The sequence below is a fragment of the Eptatretus burgeri genome, chromosome 1 (genome assembly GCF_056783735.1).
Source record: "Eptatretus burgeri isolate ZD-2024b chromosome 1, Ebu_testis_v1, whole genome shotgun sequence".
In the NCBI taxonomy this organism is placed as follows: Eukaryota; Metazoa; Chordata; class Myxini; order Myxiniformes; family Myxinidae; genus Eptatretus; species Eptatretus burgeri.
In genome coordinates, this window is record NC_140961.1 from 64,208,034 (window position 1) to 64,231,272 (window position 23,239).

Consider the following 23,239-nt stretch of genomic DNA (forward strand, 5'->3'; position numbering starts at 1 on the left):
CTTTTTTATTCATGAACATAAAGAGCATGCCTGGTGTTGGCTTAATGGTTAGGGTAGTGGGCTTAGGATCCTAGGGTCCTGAGTTCAAATCCCGCTCAGCTGTTGAATTAACACCAGGTGGGGTTGACTCTGCCTGTCATCCTTCCGAGGTCGGCAAAATGAGTGCCAGCATGCTGGTATACTGTGTCGGAGTGGCGACCCGTCCAGGATTGTTCCCAATAGCCAAGGAGACTGCTTCGGCGGCACCAACGCTCTTTACAGAGTATGGTCCTAATGGATGGATGGATAAAGAGCACAAAAACAATGCACAAACCTGTTGATAAGTTTGGACAAATTTTAAAGCTGAAGTCCTGAACCCTATTTTCCCCATTACACCATAAGTTTGTGGATTTGCAGTTCACTGCGATTTTCAAGAACATAACCCACGTGAATGGCAAGGCCCTCCTGTACATACTTAAACACAGCATCTATGAACCCTCTAATTGTGCATGTATCTGAGTGGCTGTGCATAGTGGAAGGTGAGAATGAGGGTATGTATGTAATGTAGGATTATCACAGGAGGTTGTATGTATGTATGCTTGCTGGAGGGAATAAAAACCCTGCTCTAGTGAATACCCTTACAGAAGGAATATTTTGGCTCTTCCGGAGAATGCACCTTGTACAGGGGTCCGACTGTATTTTAACCCTTTTGCACCATCTCTGCACAAAAGGTGCTCTTTTGCACCAATCAAATATTTCTGCCTGAGAGATGCGCATTACCAAACTGTACGGATAACGACCAGTAAATTTCAGCGAGTTTGGCAGTGTTGTTAATCAAGACAACAATCACCCAACAATGAGCCAAAGCAAGGCGTGTTTTGCCAACATCTTTACGCCGGGTTCCGGGATTTGTCTATGTGTTGGTCGAAGCTGCTGCCTCCACCTCGTCAAAGCTAAGTTTTCCGAATTGGATCCGTCATGTTTTTTTTTTTGTTAGACAGTAAACCCTTAAATATCGTGGGTTTGATTATCCCGGTTTTAAGCAATCGCGAGCATACTCTTTATGTATATTCGTAAGTATTTTGCTATGCAAGACATCTTTCTTGTTTTATTTATTCGCCAGTTTACGGATCTGCAGAACGATAGATAAAATAAACACATCGACAGATTAAAAAAGGAAAACGATTTTCGAGGTTAACAGGGGAGGAATGGTGAGGGATATGGGGTAAGTTTAATTGCTTCTGAATGTTTAATCTGCTTCAACGCAGCAGGAGACATGTTTACCATCGCCAAAGGAGAGGGTATTGAATTTGGGTCCGTTTGTTTGTTTGTACAGAACTTTCGTGTTTTTCTCCATGACCGCTTGTCGGATTGAGATGAAATTTTCACCGATGGTGCGACTCCTCATGCAGAATGTTTAATAATTATGACGTCATAGGTCACGTGGTGTGGCAGCCATGTTGGAAAACTAGAAAAACTTTGGACCAAATATTAAGTTGAGTGTGTAAATAATTTTGTCAATGACATTTCTTTTTATTTTTTGATTTCAAAGAATATATTAAGTTGTGCATCAAAAACAAAGGTTCTGTAATATTAACAGTGAAACAAAGAATTGTGGAGACCAAATACTTTTGTCAATTTCAACTTATTTTGAGAGAAAATTGTGAGTTATTTGAAAAAAAGTGCAAGGGTGCCAATATTTTTGGCCACGACTGTATACGTTGGTAAAATATGCGAAAGAACGGTAAAGATAGTACAATTCAACTTGCAAAAAAAAAATAAAACTACCTGTTTTTGTATCACCTTGATGATTTAACTTTGCTCCCTGTGATTTTGTCACGTGCCGCAGGGTGAAAATACTGTATAACTCGCACACGAGTATACACACAGGAGGAATTTTTGGAACTAATTTAACGTATGGCCCGTGAGTTACTTGCGTGAAAATACGCTGCTCAATTAATCATCAATGGTGTCATTTTTTTGTATCAACATGAGCATGATCTCTTGAAAGACCTTTTTTAAGAAAATGCATAAAGTTTCAATAACAGGCTTAACGCCCCATACGACTGATGGTTTGCAGCAGGAAGCAGTGTTCAGCTTGTGCATCACCAGAATAGCAATGCCAGAATCAGAAATTGAAAAATACAACAAAAAAGAATATATTTTAGTCACTGAATGTTTTAGACACAAAAGCTATACATCTTACTATGATGGGACAGCTGGTGATCAAACGGGAAACAATTAACTCCAAATCACAGGGAGTACTGAATCAATTACAGTTGCAGTTATGGTCAAAAGCTCAAATGATGCTGCCATTGGCAACAAATGAAATTTCCTTTTAAAGTTGGATTTTGAAAAAAAATAAAAATCTAATCAAACAGACTCCAATGATTTCACAGATCTTGAGGGAATAAAAACAATTAGTTTAAAAAAAAATTACCACTGAGGAGTGTCATACCTGCTGTGAACTAAGCTGACAACCATTTAGCAGAGCCCAGAGGGAGGAGATGGCAGTGGTGCGAAGTGCAGCAGATGTCCACCCAGCGTGCCACACCAGATTAGGCACAATCATGTCCCTCACTACAACCTCAAGGTATTCAGAGAGATGGCTACTTGATTCAACAGCACAATCCATGGAGAAGTCAGAGATAAATTGCAGGATAAATGAAGGTGGAAGGAAATTTGTGTAAATTAATAAATAAAAAACAACTACAGAACATAGTTAAAGGAATTATGAAGATACAAGGATTAAAAATAAAAATAAAAAAACATTGCAATTCCCATTTTGAATTCAGCAACTCACCAAGGAATCCCGTTATAACAAGTTCTGCCAGAAATATAATCGGTCAATTTACTTGTTACCTCCACCACCAAATGTGGACAAAGGTTATGTTTTCACCCTTGTCTGTGAACAGGATATCTCAAAACTTTATTGTCGGATTCGGACGAAATTTGGTGAACAGGTAAGGTGTGCGACAAGGACGAATTCATTACATTTTCGTGAAGATGCAGATCCGAGAATTTTAAAGTGATTCTTCACCATTGCGTGATAGGGCCAAAAACGATATATATAGGATGATATCTCAAAACGTTATTATATGGACGGATTTGGACGAAACTTGGTGGATGAGTTGGGTAAGTAACAAGAACAAGCAGATTATCTTTTGGTTGAGGTCTGAATCGAGATCTGGCCAATCAGTGGGATACAAAACTTAAACTATTCAGCCTGGTGGAGGGATGCGCTGTTTCCTGAATGCAAATGTGAAGTGGAGTGGGGAGTAAGAGGTTGAGAAAAAAAACAAGGACAAATGTGTCCAAGAGCAGCGTCCCAAAGGTTTTGGCAGCAAAAAAAAAACAAAAACAAAAAAAAAAACACAACAACAACAACAACAACTTCCGATATTTCGTCACGTGCCTTGATTAAGCCAATAGCGAGACCCGTCATTGTGCATTTACGTATATTTACAAAATAAAGAATGTATTTACGAAATTACAATATATGAAATGGAATAATCTTTAAATAGTAACTTGAACTTTTCGAAACTTTAAAGAAAATGTCCAAATATATTTAAAAGTTCATGATAGACGCTCTCAAAAGGCACCGTCAATGCGAGGATGTGTACAAGTGTTCAGTATTTAAGGAGATCCGGATCGTGTATATAAAAGAGCTGAGTCCTAATATAAAAGGTTTTGTCTTCACAAGAAGAAGGACAACAACAACAACAACAACAACAACAAAAAGAACAACGCCAAGCTCGAGCTCCTTAAAGCAGCGTTCGCTACGCGAGACGCTGCTAAAAATTCAATAAAGGAAGGTAAAGGAGAGCAAATACGGGAGAAAATAGATGGTGGGGTAATTGAGGAGAAAGGTGGACAAAGAGAGGTGGTGTGAAGGAAAATTGGTGGAAAGGCAGGAGCATAGGTGAATGGTAAACAGCATGGTAAAGGGGGAGCATAGCATAAAATGTAGATGACAAAAATAAATGTTGCATCCTCGCGACATCATGTCTCATAACATGGCAAACATAGATCTAAGTAATAAATAAAAATAAAGTACTTGAATACTACTCATAACACACAGACACACATTCCAGGAAGAGGGGAGGACAGGGGGTTAAGTTGAGAAAATTATTGTTTTTGAAAAATGAAGAGAATGGGAAAGAAAATATGGGTTATAATAAGAGTAAAAAAGAACACAGGAGAGTGAGTCGGGACAAAAATGCTACTATATTCGAGTTGTTAGAAAGACCTCATATTGATGAAAAAAAAATTCCTACTTCTGAGAGATGGGAATTTCTCCAGCATGGAGAAGAAGTCGAGAAAGCAAGGAGAATACTTTCAGTCGAAGTTCAGGCTCATTCTTGGTCTGCAAGCAATCTCGAAAGATGGGAATTGCCACGGGAAGAACCTCATCAAGCATTGGCCCTACCAAACATGTTACAAGCACAGGAACCAACACCAAGATACAAATCACCATGCTGTACCAGCAAGAACCAAGTCAAGCCATTATTTTTTTTTAAGTGCCTGAAGCACTTCTGAAGTCTATCGATCGCTATGCACCTGCAAATAGCATGGCAGTTTTGAACAGGAGGAGCTCTGTACTGTGACTGCTCCAATTATGGTGATTAGAAGCACTCCAAACAAGAAGGTCAGGTAAGTGCTGCCTAAAAAGTTGCTGCTCATCAGAAAGTCCAAGTGCATGTGATAGCTCTTCTGTTACACTCTGCACCTGAAAGACATAGTACAGGGTAATGACATTTCCCTTATGAGTTTAACCAATAGATTACATATTGTGGTGTGTTAAGGAATGTCATAGCTCATTGTATACTTTTTGTCCATCTGGTTCGAACATATATGCCTTGTGTGAGGAACTTGCAATGGGTTTTACAAGTTTTTTGGTCAGAATTAAGAATATGGGAGTACATATGATATCCCAAATAATGGATTTTTTTTCAGACCACCATATGACCTTGACCTTCAACATTTAGAGATAGAGTGCAAATTAAGAAAATGTGCCCTATCTACAATCTATCCATAAAACTCAACATCATGAAAATGGGAAGTAAATTATTGTAGTTATGATTAAAAAGTGTTTTTGTTAATTCGGTAACAATCCCAAAAAAGTAGGTCAAGAACACAAAACAAATATCAGGTGCACAACTTCAGTTCAGGTCCACTATGATGACGCAAGGACACTGAGGAAGGCCAAGCGGTGTTTGAGATTCCGTAAATCTCCTTCGGGCCAGATTTTTTTTTTCATGCTGTGAACAAATTTTGGTACATACCGGGTGATGAAGGTTGTAGTCAAGTTTCATCGAAATCATATGTGTAATTTCAGAGAAGCCGCAAGTGTTTGTGGACAGACATACTGACGACGCACAATCCCATATGCTCTCCAGAACTATGTTCCAGATGAGCTAACTAGGGGCACCAATTGTAGAAACAAACCCTACAACAGCTATAAGCCTCTCCCGATCCTACAGAGCAGGGGTCCGCAACCTTTTTGTGCAGAAGAGCCAAACAAAATTAAAACCTTGAGCAGTTTGTACACAAAGAGCCAATCGTACAATTTAAACACACAATTAACATAGCCTATTTCATTGTGAAAGTGTAATTATGAAATCGTTAAAATTTAAAAGTTCATATTGTTCGAGTACTTCCATTGCCATTTTCTATTCAAGCAAAAGGTGAAGCAATATTCAACCCTTTATTAAAAATATTTGAAATTCCAGAAAACTTTGAGTAAAATCTAAGATGAAACTATTCAATTCCAATGTCAAATCAGTGTTATTATAGGTGCAGAGACTTTGAAAATGAGCAGGAAAATGGAATGCAAACTGATGGTCTTCTATCATGGATGTTTAATAAGGATTCCAAAAAATTTCAAAGAACAAAGATAGCGATAGATTGCACATATGAGAAAACAAGAGGGACATCTGACTAAAGAAGGTATGCTTTGGACACCAATGGAGGAAGGAAGAGGGGGAGGCCAGGAAACACATGGAGCAACAGTGGTGAAAATTAACTTCGGTCAGAAAGGGGAATTGCACTTGGGTACGTAAATAGGACTGCTCAAAACCGAGCAGGATATAAGAATTTCGTTGCGGCTCTATGTGCTGGAGAAGGAGGAGGAGGAGGAGGAGGAGGAGAAGAAGGAGAAGGAGAAGAAGGAGAAGGAGAAGAGATGATTGCCGTTTTCTCATGGGACTTCTGATGTTGCATCGTTTTGCTGATATATTTGAAGTCCAGTTCATAGCTGGTCAAGTTGAGCTTCATGCAGGCATTCAGGCTTTCTTCTGTTAATCTTGAGCACAACTTGGTTTTAATGTGATGCAAGTGGGAGAATGCCTGTTCGCACATGTAGGTCGATCCAAACATCGTTAACAGAGCAAAAGTGACATTCTACATTGTGCTGTATGCAAGTGGAAGTTCATTCCAGGTTTGCAGAATTAGGTATCCTCCCACAGTGATTTCTTCAAATGAGTCCAGTTGTGCAGCTTTGCTAATTATGTGCATTTCTGAGCAAGACTTTCCACATGTGACTTTTTGATGTAAGCCAGACGTTCACTGGACACGATACATAGAAGAAATCCTGACTTCTCTACAAAGGCATAGCTGTCCGTCCATTCAACATGAAACGGTATTCCTAGTCTTTCTTTTGTTCTGATATTTTCACACTCAAGAGTGGGTTAAGTAAAAATGAAAATTTGAAACCGTTCTTGCACAGATGGACTGCTAGAAAGATATCTTGACCAATCAAAACTCAAATGAAACTACAGACTCTGCAATAAAAGCAACAATAAGATGTCTCGATGCTGCTAAATTATATTAATACACCACAAAATTACAACGCATGGTCATTTGTAAATATTTTTATAAACAAATACAGTCATATTTTGAATCAAGTGTTAAGCCTCTTTTTTTAAATCTTTATTTGTGCATTTTTACCGATAAACTCTGAGGTTCAGCGAGCCACAATGGGATTGCAGAAGAGCCAGGTATGGCTGGTGAGACATAGATTGCCAACCTCTGCTATAGAGGGAGGCTTAAAAAGGTTGTCAATCATATTTTATCTCTTCTTCCTGCCCACCTGTACAATGCGAGCTGTTCGTCCCCGTTTTTCTTCTATACTTGCAATACCGATAAACTAACTTTCAGTCATTTCTTACATTACCCACCTCTTTAAAAGAGAAGACAACAAAATTAGGTGATGATGGATGTTAAAATGAGAAACTAAATGTTATAATGCAACATTTTAACCCATCACTGCTTTTACAATTCCAATGCACATTGGGCCTTTTGTTTGGTTTTCATCACATGGAAGTTCATGAAGCTTGACTTTGTATCAGTGCTACAGCTGAAGGATGCATTGTGCTCCAAGCATAATGTTTCAAGAGTTGTTAATTCCTTTTCATAATCTTTGGTAACAAAGAATGATTCCAGTGCAAACCTGTTTTTGAACGTCGTCATTTGGACAAAGGGCACGGCTGCAAAGGAGTATTTTATGAAGTTGCAAGGAGATGTCTTGACAACCATCACCACAGAATCCCACCAGTGCTTTCACAAAGGCCACCAATTGCCTGTGGTAGTCATCCTGCCAAGTACACAGAAGCAATGCAACATCTTCAGCAAATATCACCCGCATTGAATCCACAGCGATTAAGTCTCACATAGAATATGCAGTTGTTAAGAGCCTTTTAAGCCATAAACTGCAAGCAAGTGTTTGGGTTGGGCTGTTGGTATGAAATGTAGGTGGTGGAGGGGGGGCGGGGGAGAGATGTGACATTGATTTAACAAGTAAAAATGACATAAAATGTCATTTGCCAGCTGAAAATATGGTTTGACCCCAAAAAATTGCTACAAAAGGTTTTTCAACGGTTTATTGTAGTATCAGGTGTGCTTAATAACATATCAAAAGTCTACCACAGTGTGACCACTGGAAAGGTCTAATTTTCAAGATGGCGTCCAAGATGGCCGCCAAATCCTTAAAATCCCCTAATTCCTTCATTATTCATCCGAGACAAGTAATTTTGGTGTCTAACCACATGTTTTTGGGGCCTAGGAATCCATTTGGCTTGTTCAAATTGCAGTGACATGATTACATAATTGTGAAATCCAAGACACAATTTGCTTTGTGTGACTTTTTATTAGCATTATTTATTTATTGACTATTTATTAATGACCTTCTGTTTTGCGTCTTTTTAGGCCTCACCATAAGTGCTAGCATCGTAAACAAAGAGATTTGCCCCATCTGCCCTGAAGACTTTAGGAGATGCTTCTGATGTGGTTGAAGTTCGTCAGAAGGGAGCTGATGGAATCACCAGTGCGAGTGTGCAAAGAGGGGATGACAGTCGTTTCAGCTGGTGAAAAAGTACACTCAAAATGTCGAAAGTGGTACATCAATCCAAAAGACATTGAAAGCCAAAAAGGAAAGAATGATGAGCCACCAAAGAGAAGTGCCAGAGTATCATCCGGTCCTTTCAACAGCCAAACGGATTGCCTTTTCTGTAGAACTACGGTAAGACCAGGAGGTGCAGGCTTTAGTTATGTAAAGACCGATACGTTCGTGAAGACCATTCTTGAGTGTTGTGACAGTCGTTCAGATGAATGGGTCTTCACTGTGAAAGGCAGGATTGAATATTATTGCTGTGATCTACATGCTGCGGACTGTATTTACCATCACTCATGCAGTGGTAATATCCGGTCTGGGCTTCGCACACCACTACAGTTCCACAATGTCCGAGGCAATGCGCAGAAAGTCTGGCCGGCCCAAAAACGAAGATCAGGAGCAGGCATTCATGAACGTTTGCTCTTACCTTGAGAATAATGATGAAGAACAGTTGACAATTTCACATTTACGAGATAAAATGAAGAAATTTCTGACAAATACAGATTCTGTACCATTTCAAAATCAGAACCTCAAGGGAAAATTGAAAGAACAGTATGGGGACAATGTTCATTTTGCTGAAGGGGATGGCCTCCATGACATCGTAATAATGAGGGTAAAGACATCACAGATACTGAGATCTTATTTCAACACCCAAGCAAAGGACGAAGAATCACAGAAATAGGCGATCATTGAAACAGCGGCGCGACTCATTAAAAGTGATATCAAATCCAATGTGCCATCCCTTACAAATCAGTATCCAAGTGCAAAGTTGTTCAAGCTCGATTCTACCCTTTCGTTTGTTCCTGACACTCCGCAGACATTGTTGAATAGTCTTTTCGTGGGTAAGGAGACAAGACGAAGGTTGCAGGAATAGGACACGCAATTGTCCAGGCGGTTCGACCACGTGCTGTTGTGGCTCCCTTACAAATTGGCCTTGCAGTGCAGGCACATCATTTGTATCGGTCACAATTCCTCATGAAATGGGATTTAGTTCTTCTTATAAAGAAGTCATGCGTTTTGAAAAGAACGCAGCAGATTCAGTTGCTCCAGATATGTTAGCGGATGACATTGATTTGCTGGACATGGCACTTCTTTTCGCCAGGGACAATGTTGACCACACTAACCTTACTATCGATGGCAGGGGAACCTTCCACGGAATGGGGATCATAGCAGCACTCACCCCAGGGTGAAAGAAGGATCGTGTCATTCCAAGGAGAAATGTTACCAACCTTGATTTTTCAGTGCAAAGGAAAATTCCAATCATCGAACATCGCTTCGCTAAACATGTGCGCCAAACCATCGTGTTCGAACAACTCCCGGCATTGGTCAACTGTGATAGGACAATTGATGTACTGTGGGAGCTCTCACTAAACTTCAACCAGGAAACCCCTGGGTGACAGGGAATGATGCATATCATTCATCAAGGATAAGAACACCCAGGCCAATCATCAATTGTACTCTGGGGACAAGACATGCATTCTGTCCACGCTTGATTTCGTTTGCAATCTCGCTATCAAACACCATGCTCCGCCCATTATTACGTTCGATCAGCCCCTGTATTAGAAAGCTGCAGAGATAATCATGGATGCATCACAGAGTAGCCACTTGAAAAGCATCATCTTGATGCTCGGATATTTTCACACATTCATGAACCTACTTGGTGCAATAGGCACAACTGATGGAAGGCACAGGACTCAGGAACATTATGGAAGTTGTCTGTTGGAAATGCCGTCCAGCATATGATGACTGGAAAATCAGTGCAAAGAGCTTTCCGTGGACATTTGCTGGTGGACAGATGTCTCAATCACTTGGTTGTGTCGGATTTGCTGGAGGATAACCCACCGTTTGAGTCATTTGTGGACTATGTGGGAGAAACGTACTCATCCTTGGTGGCAAAAGAAACGACTTTTTGAAAGTGCTGCAGCATCGGATATGTTGATCCAAATCAAAGAAAAGATTGACACAAAGAAGGCAGAACTTAGCACAAGGTCAAAAAACAGTCAGCTGTGGATAAACTATCAGAGAATGCTGCAGACTGCCCGAGTGGTGATCAAAGCGGATCGCACAGGATCTTGGATGATGCACTTGCATCCAGTGTCGGACTGCCTGCCAATATTTGCCGCCGCTAGGCACGACAATTATCTGAAATCTGCATATTTCTACGTCCAAGAAATGTGCCAACTCAAGACCAGACATCCTGATGGATGTCAATTTTTCCAGGGTTTTCCATGTGATCCGCTGCAGCAACTAGTTCTGGGAAGGCCTTAGCTCTGACCTTGTCATCGAGCAGACATTGATGCGGTCCTTGAAGAATAGTGGAGGCTTGACACATGGAAGTGGAATGACGGAAGAAATGCGTGCGTTGTGGATCATGTCCACACCCATCACATCTGAGTACAACACCACCATGCAGGAATTCAATGACCTCACCAACACAACCAGCGAGCAACACCGAGAATCAGCAGAAATGAAGATGAAACGAGATCACTCTGACCTGGAAAAGATCAAGGAAAAAAAAAAACTTTCCACTTGCACACCATTTTCTCCAGACCCAACTCAGATAAACATCGTTACTGGTATAGTCACCAAAGAGGATGTGAATGTGCATGAGTTTGAGACCGTTGGGAGCGAGATCGTTGAAAAAAAATGGTTGGAAAACCCGTTTTTGGGATCTCATTCAAACGGAAAGACCGGGCAAAAACCCTTGTAGATCAAAATTACTTGTCTAGGATGAATAAAATGAAGGAGTTGGGGTATTTGAAGGATTTGGCGGACATCTTTGACGCCATCTTGAAAATTAGACCTTTTCAGTGGTCACACTGTGGTAGACTTTTGATATGTTATTAAGCACACCTGAGATGACAATAAATTGTTGAGAAACCTTTTGAAGCAATTTTTGAAGGGTAAGGTGGCATTTTTTCATATATGCAACCAGCAACATAGCTCAGGTAAGGTCAGGCCAGATCAGATTTGTGACTTGCTACAGGTATCATGTAAACCTGTACAAACATGTTTCATGGTCGGGTTGTCGGTGACTAAACCGTCTCCCCCACCAGGTTTTTTGGTGAGGAGGGTGTTTGGATATGGACACCCAGAAGGATTAAAAACAAAACCTGTCAAAGGGCGGAGGAGCTCCTTGTGAGCCAACGGCCATCCATATCTAGTGCCCAACTGTGTCTGCGGACGTCCTCCTGCAGTTGGGTTACTTCTTATTAGGAGGTTGGTGGCAGGATTTGTACTCTGGCCACCGAAAAACCCTTCATTCCGCAAAACACAAAAACGCAAAGAAATCTGAAAACCCACTCCGTGAGAGTACCTCCCGTGCAGCTTCCCTTCGCAGGGCAGCTCACCGGATGACGGGATTGGGGCAAAGCCTTCGGGACCCCAAATCTTTGATGATAGGAGGGAAACAACGGGGTAACATTCCCAGGTCAGATTGCAGTAGAGTGTGTCGGAGTGGTGCTGAGGTGTTGTCCACCAGACGGCGGTCTCCTTGGGTTAACCTGAGGCGGTCCCTTTGGTGGGTGCTGGGAATGTCCTATCCCAAAGAGAGGATGATCACCTGTCTCTGTTACCATCTGAGCTCAAGCGTTTGGACATGGGTATTGCAGCACTCTCTGAGGTTCGGAGAACGGATTGCGGCGAGATCATGGCGGGTGGTTACACCGACTATTGGTCTGGTTGCTCTGATGGTTACCATGCCCAAGGAGTTGCTGTAGCCATGTCCAATAGGCTGACTCCAATGATAATTGAGGTAACACCGGTCAACGAGCGTATTATGAGGCAAAGGATTCATCACTCCTTGAGTGTCATTTCCCTGGTCTCTGTTTATGCTCCGACTGAGGCGAGTGATGTCACCGTGAAGGATGCATTCTATGCCACGCTCGAGTCTGTGGTTGATCAGTGCCCCAGAGGAGATACACTTCTAGTCTTGGGGGATTGCAATGCATCAACTGGAACTGATAGGGATGGTTATAAGATGTGTGCTGGTCCCCGTGGGTCAGGAACTAAGAACCTGAATAGCACCAAGTTCCTTGACTTTGCAAGAAGTCATGGACTTAGGGTGACTGGATCATGGTTTCAGCACCCACAAACTCATCGCTGGACTTGGTATTCCAACGCTGGCGGTGTGGCAAAGGAGATTGACCATGTGCTCGTTGATGGTCGCTGGAGGATGATCCAGAACTGCAGGGTCTACCGGAGTGCTCAGTTCCTCAATACTGACCACCGGCTTGTTGTAGCAACTCTTAAGTTGCACCTTAAATCCAGGAGAATGGGACCATCCCAGCCAAGGCTGAATGTTGGCAAGCTCAAGGATGAGAGGGTTGCTGAAGAGTTTGCGAACAAGCTGAGTGAAGCTTTTGGAGGTCTGGGTGCTTTGGGAGGTCGTGAAGAGTTGTGGAGTGCCTTCAAGACCACCATCCTTGATGTTGCCAGTGGATGTCTTGGAACTCACCGGAGGGCAAAGAAGAATTTTGTCTCTCAAGGGACACTGGATACCATTGACCAGAGTCACAGGGCCAGGCGAAATGGCAGAGCTGAGCTGTTCAGGGAGCTGAGGCGTAAAACTGTATGTGCGCTAAGGGTGGACAAGGAGGCCTATGTGCGAGGTATCTGTGAGGGTGTAGAGCATCATCTGTGGTCAAGTGATTCTCATCCTGCTTACAGGGGAATTCACGCATTGCGTTCATCCAAGCCCATCCCTCAGTGTACTGCAGTTAGAGCAAAGGGTGGTAGGCTCTTGACGGAGGAGTCCGGACTGAAGGCCCGATGGGCCGGTTACTTTGAGCGGTTGTACCAGGCTGATCCACCAGCTGTCGAGTTCGACGTCAGGGGTGTTACAATAACTGTTGCTGACCCACCAATCAACTGTGGTCCACCTTCGCTTGTGGAAACACAGGCTGCGGTGAACCATTCGAAATGGGGTAAAGCTCCAGGGATCTGTGGCATCCATGCTAAACTTCTCAAGGCTGGTGGAAATGCTGCACTCGTGTCGTTGCATGCAGTTATGTGCTCTGCTTGGAACACAGGTATCATTCCAACTGACTGGAAGAGGGGACTTGTTGTCCCTCTCTGGAAAAGGAAGGGTGATTGCCAAGACTGCAACAACTACCGAGGGGTGACGCTGCTCTCAGTGCCGGGCAAGGTCTTTGCTCGGATAATTATTGATGGGGTTCGCCACCATCTGCTTGAGCACCAGCGTGCAGAGCAGTCAGGCTTCACACCAAAGAGGTCAACTATTGACCGTATCCTTGCTCTTCGGGTCCTCACTGAACGCAGATGAGAGCTTCGGTCGGGGCTGCTTGCAGCTTATATTGACCTCTGTAAAGCATTTGATTCAGTGAATGGGGTTGCCCTCTGGAGGATTCTTGGTCTTCATGGGGTGCCACCAAAACTGATCGCTCTAATGTCTGAACTATACTCAGGTACTGAGAGTGCTGTGAGATGTGGTGGTGCCATCTCTGACTTATTTCCAGTTGTTACGGGAGTTCCTCAGGGGTGAGTACTGGCACCCACACTTTTCAGCACTTGTATGGACTGGATTCGAGGGAGGATGTCGGAGAGATCAAGCTGTGGTGCATCATTTGGGAATGTCAACATCTCTGACCTTGATTTCACAGATGATGCAGTCATCTTTGCGGAGACTTCGGGGGCCCTCGAGGTGCTGAATGAGGATTCGGAGCCGCTCGGATTACGGGTTTCCTGGGTAAAAACTAAGATCCAGGCTTTCAATGACATTTTGAATGCTGCTTTCCTGTCTGTGCCTGTTTGTGGTGAGGACGTTGAGGTCGTGGAGAGATTCACTTACCTTGGCAGTGATATTCACGTCTCTGCTGGCTGTGAGTCAGGGGTCAATAGACGTCTGGGTCGGGCCTGGGGAGTCATGGATTCACTGGATAATGGGATGTGGCGCTGCCGGTACCTGTGCGGAAGGATGAAAGTCCGAGTCTTCAGGTCCTTGATGCTTCAAGTCTTGCTCTGTGGATGTGAGACTTGGACTCTGACCAAGGATCTGAGATGGAGACTTAATTCCTTTGGTATCAACTCTCTTCAGAGAATCCTTGGCTATCGCTGGTCGGACTTTGTGTCCAACGAGCGGTTGCTGAGGGAGACTCAAGTGAGATTTGTTACCTGCATAGTCCGTGAGCGTTAGCTGCGGCTGTATGGACATGTGGCTCGTTCTCCTGACGCTGATCCTGCTCACCAGATTCTCTCAGCGAGGGAGTCTCGTGAGTGGAGGAGGCCAATGGGGCGACCACGTGCCTCGTAGTTGCAGCAAGTTGATCAGCATCTTAAGGAGATGGGGATGGGCCAGGCATCTGCCTGGGGGATAGCCAGACGGAGGCCCCTTGAGTACCGGCGGAAAGTGGATGCAGTGATGTGCTGCTCTGACGCATGCTCCCATACCTAACCTGACCTGAACACAGCCCCCATTGTTTTAGAAATTTTGCTGAATGGAGTTGAAGTGCTTGCCCATATTTCTGTACAACTAAAATGGCCACAAGTCTACCTGTCAGCCATTTTTGATCAGATCGCAAAAGAAGGTGAGGTGTAGAGTACATGTCATTGTGTACTGTGCTTGTGCCAAGTTTGGACAAAATCGGACTATGCATGTCAGAGAAATGGTTGGGGAGATGTTTAAGTTACAAAATGGCTGCCAGTCGGCCATCTTGGATTTACTCACAAAAAAAAAATATCATGTGCATATGTATACCATCGTGTGTCATCCTTGTGCCAAGTACGAATAAAATCGGTCCATACAACTCCAGGATATGGTTGCAGACGCACGCACGCATGTGACAAAAAGAAGAGATAAAATCCACAAGCCCCCTGTTTCAGATCAAGTCCAACGGGGGCTAAAAAAATATATCTGGTGATGAAATTAAACCCCAAAGATTTTTTCAAATTATTTCTTGCAACATTTGTATTTTGTACAAGCAAGGTTGTGTGCACATGAGGTTCAAAACGTATAAGCCAACACCAGTAGACCGAAGAATTCCTTCACCAACCTGATACAAATCAAATATGGCCTATTATAAGAGTCGAGTAAACCACTTGTTCTGATAAAACAAATCAAACAAGAAAACATCTCAAAAGTGAAAGCTCATCCATGTCCACATTGTACTCAAACTAAACTTCTTGACAAAAGCAACAATGAAATAAAATTGTACATTTCATTTATTATTATTCTCCATATTCGCATAATCAAGGTTTGTTGAAGATTTGATGACAAAAGCTCAATTGGTAAAAATAATATGACCTGGACAGACACACTGAGGGCGGACTGATAAGGGCTATAGTCACAAGGACTTTGCCCCTTCGTATTTTGACCCAATTTTTTTTTTTATCATTTTCTCCATAATGTCAGAGTAAAGGTTTGTTGAAAATTTGATGACAAAAGCTCAAATGGTTAAAAAAAGTGATGGGACGGTCAGACAGACACAAGAGTGACTGCAAAACCCACCTTGTGCTGCACGGGGGGACGTGGGTAAATATAGCCTTGTTAAATGTGTCCTGTTTCTTGTGTTATGAACATATAGGTACAGTATAATAATACGAGTGGCCTTACAAGGAGCTTCAACGGAAGAAGAGGCCAATCAGCCCATCAGGCCTGTGCAATGGTTGCTTGTCCATACCCTATCCTTTTTAATTGCTGAGCATCAAGCAAAGAAGCAGCACGTACAATTTTTTTTAAGTTTTTGGAATGACTCGGTTGGGGTTGGATTCAACCTGCCAACCTCTCAAACTCGGAGCGGATGGTCTAACCATTATGACATCAAATCTAGTCCAAGGAAAAAAAATTCTTCTTACATTGCTGAGAAGATAATAGTGAAGTGGCTGGAATTGAAACGGTTAAACTGTAAGCAGCAACCCATTAAAATGCACAATTACTTGCCCAGCATAGCTGGAATATAATTAGATCTATGTACCCAGTGTAGTCAACCACTTTTTAAGTCACTTGATGAAGAACGTCGCTACTGGATATATCATGGCATTCTTGATGGTCGGATCTTGGATCAAGGTCAAGTCAGATTCAGAAGTAACATGTGCAATTCAGAGTGGCCATACCAAAACCCAAAAATGTTGATCAGTCAGAGGCATGTTAGAAAAAAGATTAGAGCTAAAACTGGGTGCATTAACAAATTTTAAAACACTAGTACGTGCCCGTCAAAAAATATATATATATATATATAAATATTCAAACCGCAAGCAGCAAACAACAACCACACAGGCCGTTTCTTCACTCTCGCGTGCCCGTACGTGCGGGGCCCGGAAATTCGCATATTATTCGCAGTTACGATTATTCGCAATTTAGTTTTAATACCCAATTATTCAATTAGCACCAACGTATTTTACCTTTTCGCAATGTCGTGGCAAGGAAAAACAAAAAAAAAGAGAAGAGAGAAAAAAAATTACTTCCTGGTTCGGAGCAGACCAGCACTCTGATGTTACCGAAATTTATGCACCGTCTAATATGAAAACGATCATAACTTGGGGCATTGTGTTTATCAATAAATGCGCATAAGAAATCGAGAAATTATTAGAATACACGGTCATCACTATCCGGTAGCCCGTACGTTGCAACCCGTAATGGGGAATGCGACTGAGCTTCCCTTTCCCATCGGCCACGCCCACGCAACAACGTGTCTTGTCATTGGTTTGGTAAATAAATGGCCATAACTTGGAAAGCACTTGTCCGATTAATATCAAACCTTGAAAAGGCACATCCTCAGGTCCCCAGCAATATATCTGGCAAGTTTCAATTAGATCGGACCAGTGTTGTCGAGAAACAGCTGTCACACACACACACACACACACACACACACACACACACACACACACACACACACACACACACACACACACACACACACACACATACACACACACACACACAACTGGAATTATAGATAGATAAACCATTAATCGGACAAATGAAGAGGAACGGATCAATTGCCTTACTTATGAGTAGCAGTCACATGTAGTCGTTTCAAAAGGAAAGAAAGCCAAGATAAAATGCCAATTTAGAAAGAAAAAAAGAAAAAAAAAAGATGTGGGCTAAGAAAGTCACAATTAAGGGAAAGGGGGGGGGGGGAGAAGGCTTCAACCCCATCAAGCCAATTCCATCTGGCATCGATGCAGTAAACGTTTCAAGATTAGACAAAATGAGTTGGAGTTAATTAAAAAATAAACTGCTTCTAATTTGGAGTGAATATGCTTTATCCAAATTAAAAGAAAGAAAGTAAAAAAAAAATTGTGATGCCGCTTGCTTAACCAAAATGAATTTGTATTTTCATTTCAGATGTTGAAAAGTTAAAATCATGCTCATAAATTATATCAACGATGATTACAGTACAAAATTCATCATTCTCATCTCAAAATACAGGGAAAAATCAGTTGATATACCTTGGCAGTGGCTTGTGAAACGTCAGGGTCAACTAAGGTTTCAAGGATGCGTGGCAGAAAAGGATGCAGCAACTCTACAGAGCTGCAACGCACAGCTGAGGCCAACACCATGAGGGAACTCGGTGATGCAGACTGCTGGATTCTCGCAAGCATAAGCTTCAGAAAGACTTCGGGGTTGACAAATGTGCCTATGAGCTCCGCAGCAAGGATGCCCTATATATTTCATTGCAAAGAGATGAAAGAAGATTGCACTGAGTAGCATAACAGTAGCCATTAGTTAATGTAGTTGGCAGATGCCAGAATAAAAGTTCAGAAGCAGCAAAGAGCTTACATTGATTACAACGGTGGACTCATCATCAGAGCAGGCTCGATGGAGGATTGTGACCAGTATCTGCATATGTTGAGTGCTGTAGTCTTCAGCGTGAAGAAGTAAGAGTCTGAGCAGTTGTGCAGCTTTGATCCGAGTGCCGACAACCCAGTCGCCGATGTCATTTCCCACTGCTGGAAGTAGTCTGTACAGGTTCCGCTGCACAAGCTCACGACAGCCGAGGCAAGGACGCTCAACTGCATGCACAAAGACATTCCACCAAGAGTACTGCAAGTTTCATGTCAATATCGCAAACATGTAATAGTTATGACAATAGACCACCACTTGACTTCCAAAGCCTGACGAAGCCAAAAAATTCTTCGAAGCCTGACGAAGCCTGACGAAGCCAAAAAAAAAAAAAAAAAAAAAAAAAAAAAAAAAAAAAAAAAAAGCTTGACGAAGCCAAAAAAAAAAAAAAAAAAAAAAAAATAGGATAAGCAAAAAAAAACAAAAAACATCTACAACAGGTAAAGTCAGCATGCATAATGGAAAAAATATATATACATTTCTGGGCACAGTGACAAATTTTGCCTCATTCAGGGATTCCTATTCTTCAGCCACCATGTTAAGCACTCCATCCTAGCAATTCAAAGAATGCTGAAAATACAAGACAAAAATTGTTTGGCCCATTTTCCTCTTTTTCTGACCAGCACACAACCTTCATGCTCACTTTCTGGCCAAAGTTCTGATTTAAGTTTTTTTTAAAGCTTAATTAAAAGTTCAGACACCACTGATGGCTCATTGGGGGGTGGCTGTGCAGACGGCTGAGTGAAGACAGAGCTCGAATATATTTGTGATAAAGTCATATGAAAAGGAAAGACTTTTCTTTTCACCTGCAGGATACAGTTGTGGAGTGGGAGATGAAAAATCCAGCTTATCTTTCAAATCTTCTTCATTCTCCATCTGCCACTGCAATCCAATTTTACTCCAGTATTCAGCAGCTGATTGTCTGCACGAGGAAAACATGTGGATCAAGCAAATGACTGACAAGTTAAATTTTGCACGCCAGTGTGCTCTTCACTACAATAGGTTTTAAATTGATGTTTGTTTCCAACCCATGAAGCAATGAGCATCGTTTTGGAACTCTGCTTCAGACCAAAACCAAAACCAAAACATTCCCAGCCTTTCTTCTTCGGAACCACGTCATTTATTTAACCAAAACAGGTCACAGGTGAGTTATCTGTGTGTGTGTGTGTGCGTGTGTGTGTGTGTGTGTGTGTGTGTGTGTGTGTGTGTGTGTGTGTGTGTGTGTGTGTGTGTGTGTGTGTGTGTTTTCATAAAGCATAACATATTCTCTCTGCTAACTCCCCTACCCCTCTCTCTGTCCTATCCCTGCTCTACTCCCTCCCAATGCAGTGCAGCACCCTCCTCCCACATCTCCTCTCTCACTCTCCCCTCCCCCTCTCACCCTCTGTGTGGCTGTCTATCTGAACATATCCGGACGGTGGTTATGTCTGGACGGTGAAATAACATTTGGTGGTTGACTCAGGCAGTCATCCTTCAGAGGTCAGCAAAATGAGGTAATAAGCCATTCGCGTACTCTGCGTCAGAGTGGCGACCCATCCAGGATTGTCCTTAGCCAAATGAAACTGCCTCTGCAGACCTATGGGCCTCACGGCGTGAAAGGAATGGTTAAAGGCGCATGTAAGAGCGTTTTTAAGTAAAAAGATTAATCACCATAGATTTAGTTTGCCACCATTTGCAAGCAAAGTGTGCAGTATTCAACCTGCACTACATACAAGACAACATGGTTGAGAGGAAGAAAGTCCGAAGAAGGGTCTGAAATTGGAAAATTAGAACCAGTGTACTTTTATCAACTCTCAAGAGACTGCAAAGCCCTCATTCATTCCTGACTATATTGAACACCTTCATTAATACATCCTTAGCCTTCATTCATTCATTTGCACAAAACTTAGAGTTGGAAGAATCTGTACTTAGGCACAACAATAGCAATCACCTGGTAAGTCCAAAGTTTAACCAGAGAATAGTCTTCATGCTGGATTATGCAGGCAACATCTTCAGAACACTCCCATCCACTATAATAATAAATATTAGTGTGTGTGTGTGTGTGTGTGTGTGTGTGTGTGTGTGTGTGTGTGTGTGTGTGTGTGTGTGTGTGTGTGTGTGTGTGTGTGTGTGTGTCCTCCATAACTTCAAAACCATAAAACCAAGCAGCCTGAAACTTTGCATGCATACCAAGAAAACTCCAAGGAAGTGCAAGAGTGAAAATTGAGAGTTTGAGTTCATTAAAACACCCCTTTTGAAGATAATTAACAGCCTAATTTAATAATATCTTTTAACAGGCGTTCCTCGACCACCTCGGTCTGAAGGCATGTCGTGGGTTACCTAACTGGGGGCTGAAGCTGCCATGTTTTTTGGCCTGCACAAACATGCCTCGACTTGAAACAGGCCGCAACGATTTCTTCACGATAACGTTTTATTTATCTATTTATTCCCACTTTCCTCACTCAAATTATCGAATGCCTGTTCATCATAGCGACAAATCGCTGGGTACATTGCAATGCTTATAAATGCCCGGACACGCCAGCATTCGTGACTTTATTTCATTTTCGCACATGCGATAACCTCGAGAATCTCTTAAACCAAGTTGAATCACATAATATAAGCTCCAGAATCGAACTTAGCAGCAGTCCTGAGTCCAAAAAAAAAGTATGTTAATTTGTCCAATTCGGACATTTCAAGCGTCTCCAGGTGTACGCATCATATGACGGTTCAGTGATTACTAATCGCATGCCAAGCGAGCCGTTTATTATCAACCGTTTCATTGGAATGCTTAAGTCACTTGGCCAGCACTCTGCAATATTCGCATCATCACTGAATACTATATCAAATTACTTGAACAAGGTTCAGGGGCCACTCACGTGCGTTGGCCAGATGTTGTTCTGTGGTGCAACAGGCGGTGGCTGGCTCGCTGAAGATTTGAAATTTTATTTTCCACGATGTTTCCCCTTTTTGTGCATTCTTCCATTAAACGATTCATCACTTTGGCAAAGATAAATGCAAATAAAAATTAAACGTTTCATTTTTAAAAGTTTCTTCAACCGTTTCGTGGATTGCTTGGTGAAGCCAACTGGCACGCGTCCTTCAAGCTTTAATCAACAGAGATATCACGGTTCGATACCGGAGGTGGGAAGGCAAAATAAATTATACGATCACAATGAGTAAAAAAAATAATTTCAGTCATGAAGTAATGAATCTCCACATTATGGCAGGAAAGCCGAGAGGTACGCATGCTCGCTCTGTGTAGCCTGGGTTCAAATCCTGACCCAACTGTAAACTGTCATCCCGGTGTTTCACAGGCAGGGTGATTCATCAATGTGTGTGCTGTCTCTCGGATGGACATTAAACTGGGCGTCTCATTTGCCGGAATTTTGTCTCTCTCTCTGTCTCTACCTGCTTCCCCACCCTTCTCCCTCTATTGAGGGGACTGCAGCATGTATAAATCAGGTTCAAAGGAAACTAACCGGAGGGGTGCAAATTGCATGTACGAGCATGCATTCATGCATGCAGGCAGACCTTTGCCAGGTAAATAGCGTGGGTATTAAATGCTCCCACCCCAGGTCTCTAAAATGTGTGTGTGTGTGTGTGTGTGTGTGTGTGTGTGTGTGTGTGTGTGTGTGTGTGTGTGTGTGTGTGTGTGTGTGTGTGTGCGCGCGCGCATGCGCGTGCGCGTTTCTTCATATGCGGGTTTCAGAAGGTGGAACGGAGTCCTCCCAAGTCTCGAAGTATCCACCCCCATTTCGGTAAGGGCGGTCACAAATAATGGAAGTTTTGTTCCGAGGGTTCTTTTGAGGATCTTCACTGAGCCCCAGACGGGTTGCAACTGTAGTTCGGTTGTAATAATATTCCCAGGGATGATTTCTAAGATCTCAGTAAGATTCTTCTTCATCGTTCCCGTTGCTTCAACGATCACTGATACAATTTCAGATCTCTTCAACTTCCAGGGTCTTTTCACTTCATTTTTGAGATCTTGGTAGTTGGTCATTTTCTTGATTTGTGCGTTGTTTTGGGCAAAACTTGGTGGGTACTAAAACTTACGTGCGTGTGCATGTGCGTGTGCATGTGCATGTGCGTGTGGTCATAAAGCATCACATATTCTCTTTGCTAACCCAACACTCCTGTCTCTCTGTCTGTCTCCCCCCACCTCCACCCCCAGCCTTAATAGCCCCATCGCTTTGTGATAGGTTATATTTGCTTTGAGTGACTATAAATAGCCCTTATAAGCCTCCCCCCTCCCCCCCCCCCCCACACAACAACTGCATGAGCTGCAAGGTTTTTGTTTTGTTCGTCTTGGAGATGAGTTGTGGGAGTGTGGTTGCTCAACAACCCAAAATGAAAGGAGCAAATGACAAAAAATAAAAAATAATAAAAAAGTAACACACTTGGTAATTAGTGAACTCAGATGGTGAACATAATCTTGTTGGATCCCTTACTTAATATCTGGCATCTCATCACTCAAGCTGCTGAGCAAGAGTGGCACAAGCTTGTGGAAATAGGAGTAGCGATCACGAAGATTCAGCAGCCACAAGCTGACCACATCTGTTACAGCCTGCCGCACCTTGAGAAGCAGAACCACAACTGTGATTATACAACCAACAACATGCAGCGAATACACAAATTTCTCAACACTTCATTCCCATTATTTGAATCACTTCAATGCTGTGAGGTCCACATAACTTGACAGGAGCAACAACTACACATGAAAAATATCCTTTTTTGCATGTGTCGCTTCATCCGACATCACAATTGGGACTCTCAGATAGGCATGCAATTTGTTTGTAAAGTGCAACATACTCCCTTTTGATTAAACCAATCAGTGAAGTGAAGGGTAGGCAGAGCTAGTGACGGCCTACAAATTCCCTGTGGTTTGGAAAGCCTCACAATGTATAACGGAACATGAAGCTTAACCGATCTAATCAAAATTCCCCCAACAAACCGATATTGAAAGTTGGGATAATTAACCTTAATTATTTATCAACATTAAGGGCTCTAGGGCTGTGTTGGGGTAGCATCTTTCACCAAGTGAAGCTAAAATAGTGCCTCTCCTTGGACACTGGTCCCCACATACCAGTAAA

The 23,239-nt window shown here is 42.5% G+C and overlaps 1 protein-coding gene across 5 annotated transcripts in view; it reads right to left on the reverse strand.

Annotated features, from left to right (window-relative positions):
- Positions 1 to 23,239, reverse strand: part of DNAAF5 (dynein axonemal assembly factor 5) — a 48,552-nt gene that overhangs the window by 15,895 nt on the left and 9,418 nt on the right. For 2 of the 5 annotated variants that reach the window (XM_085885968.1, XM_085885986.1), the window contains exons 3-10: positions 22,598 to 22,722; positions 18,977 to 19,092; positions 18,108 to 18,340; positions 17,777 to 17,989; positions 7,430 to 7,573; positions 4,540 to 4,708; positions 4,257 to 4,404; positions 2,438 to 2,591 (exon numbers count right to left, since the gene is read on the reverse strand). In XM_085885968.1, the coding sequence (XP_085742094.1) occupies positions 2,438 to 2,591; positions 4,257 to 4,404; positions 4,540 to 4,708; positions 7,430 to 7,573; positions 17,777 to 17,989; positions 18,108 to 18,340; positions 18,977 to 19,092; positions 22,598 to 22,722 (1,302 nt within the window). Of the gene's footprint in view, positions 1 to 3; positions 271 to 2,437; positions 2,592 to 4,256; positions 4,405 to 4,539; positions 4,709 to 7,429; positions 7,574 to 17,776; positions 17,990 to 18,107; positions 18,341 to 18,976; positions 19,093 to 22,597; positions 22,723 to 23,239 lie in introns of those variants that run through there. The other 3 variants (XM_085885996.1, XM_085886002.1, XM_085885977.1) reach the window with 3 other exon arrangements.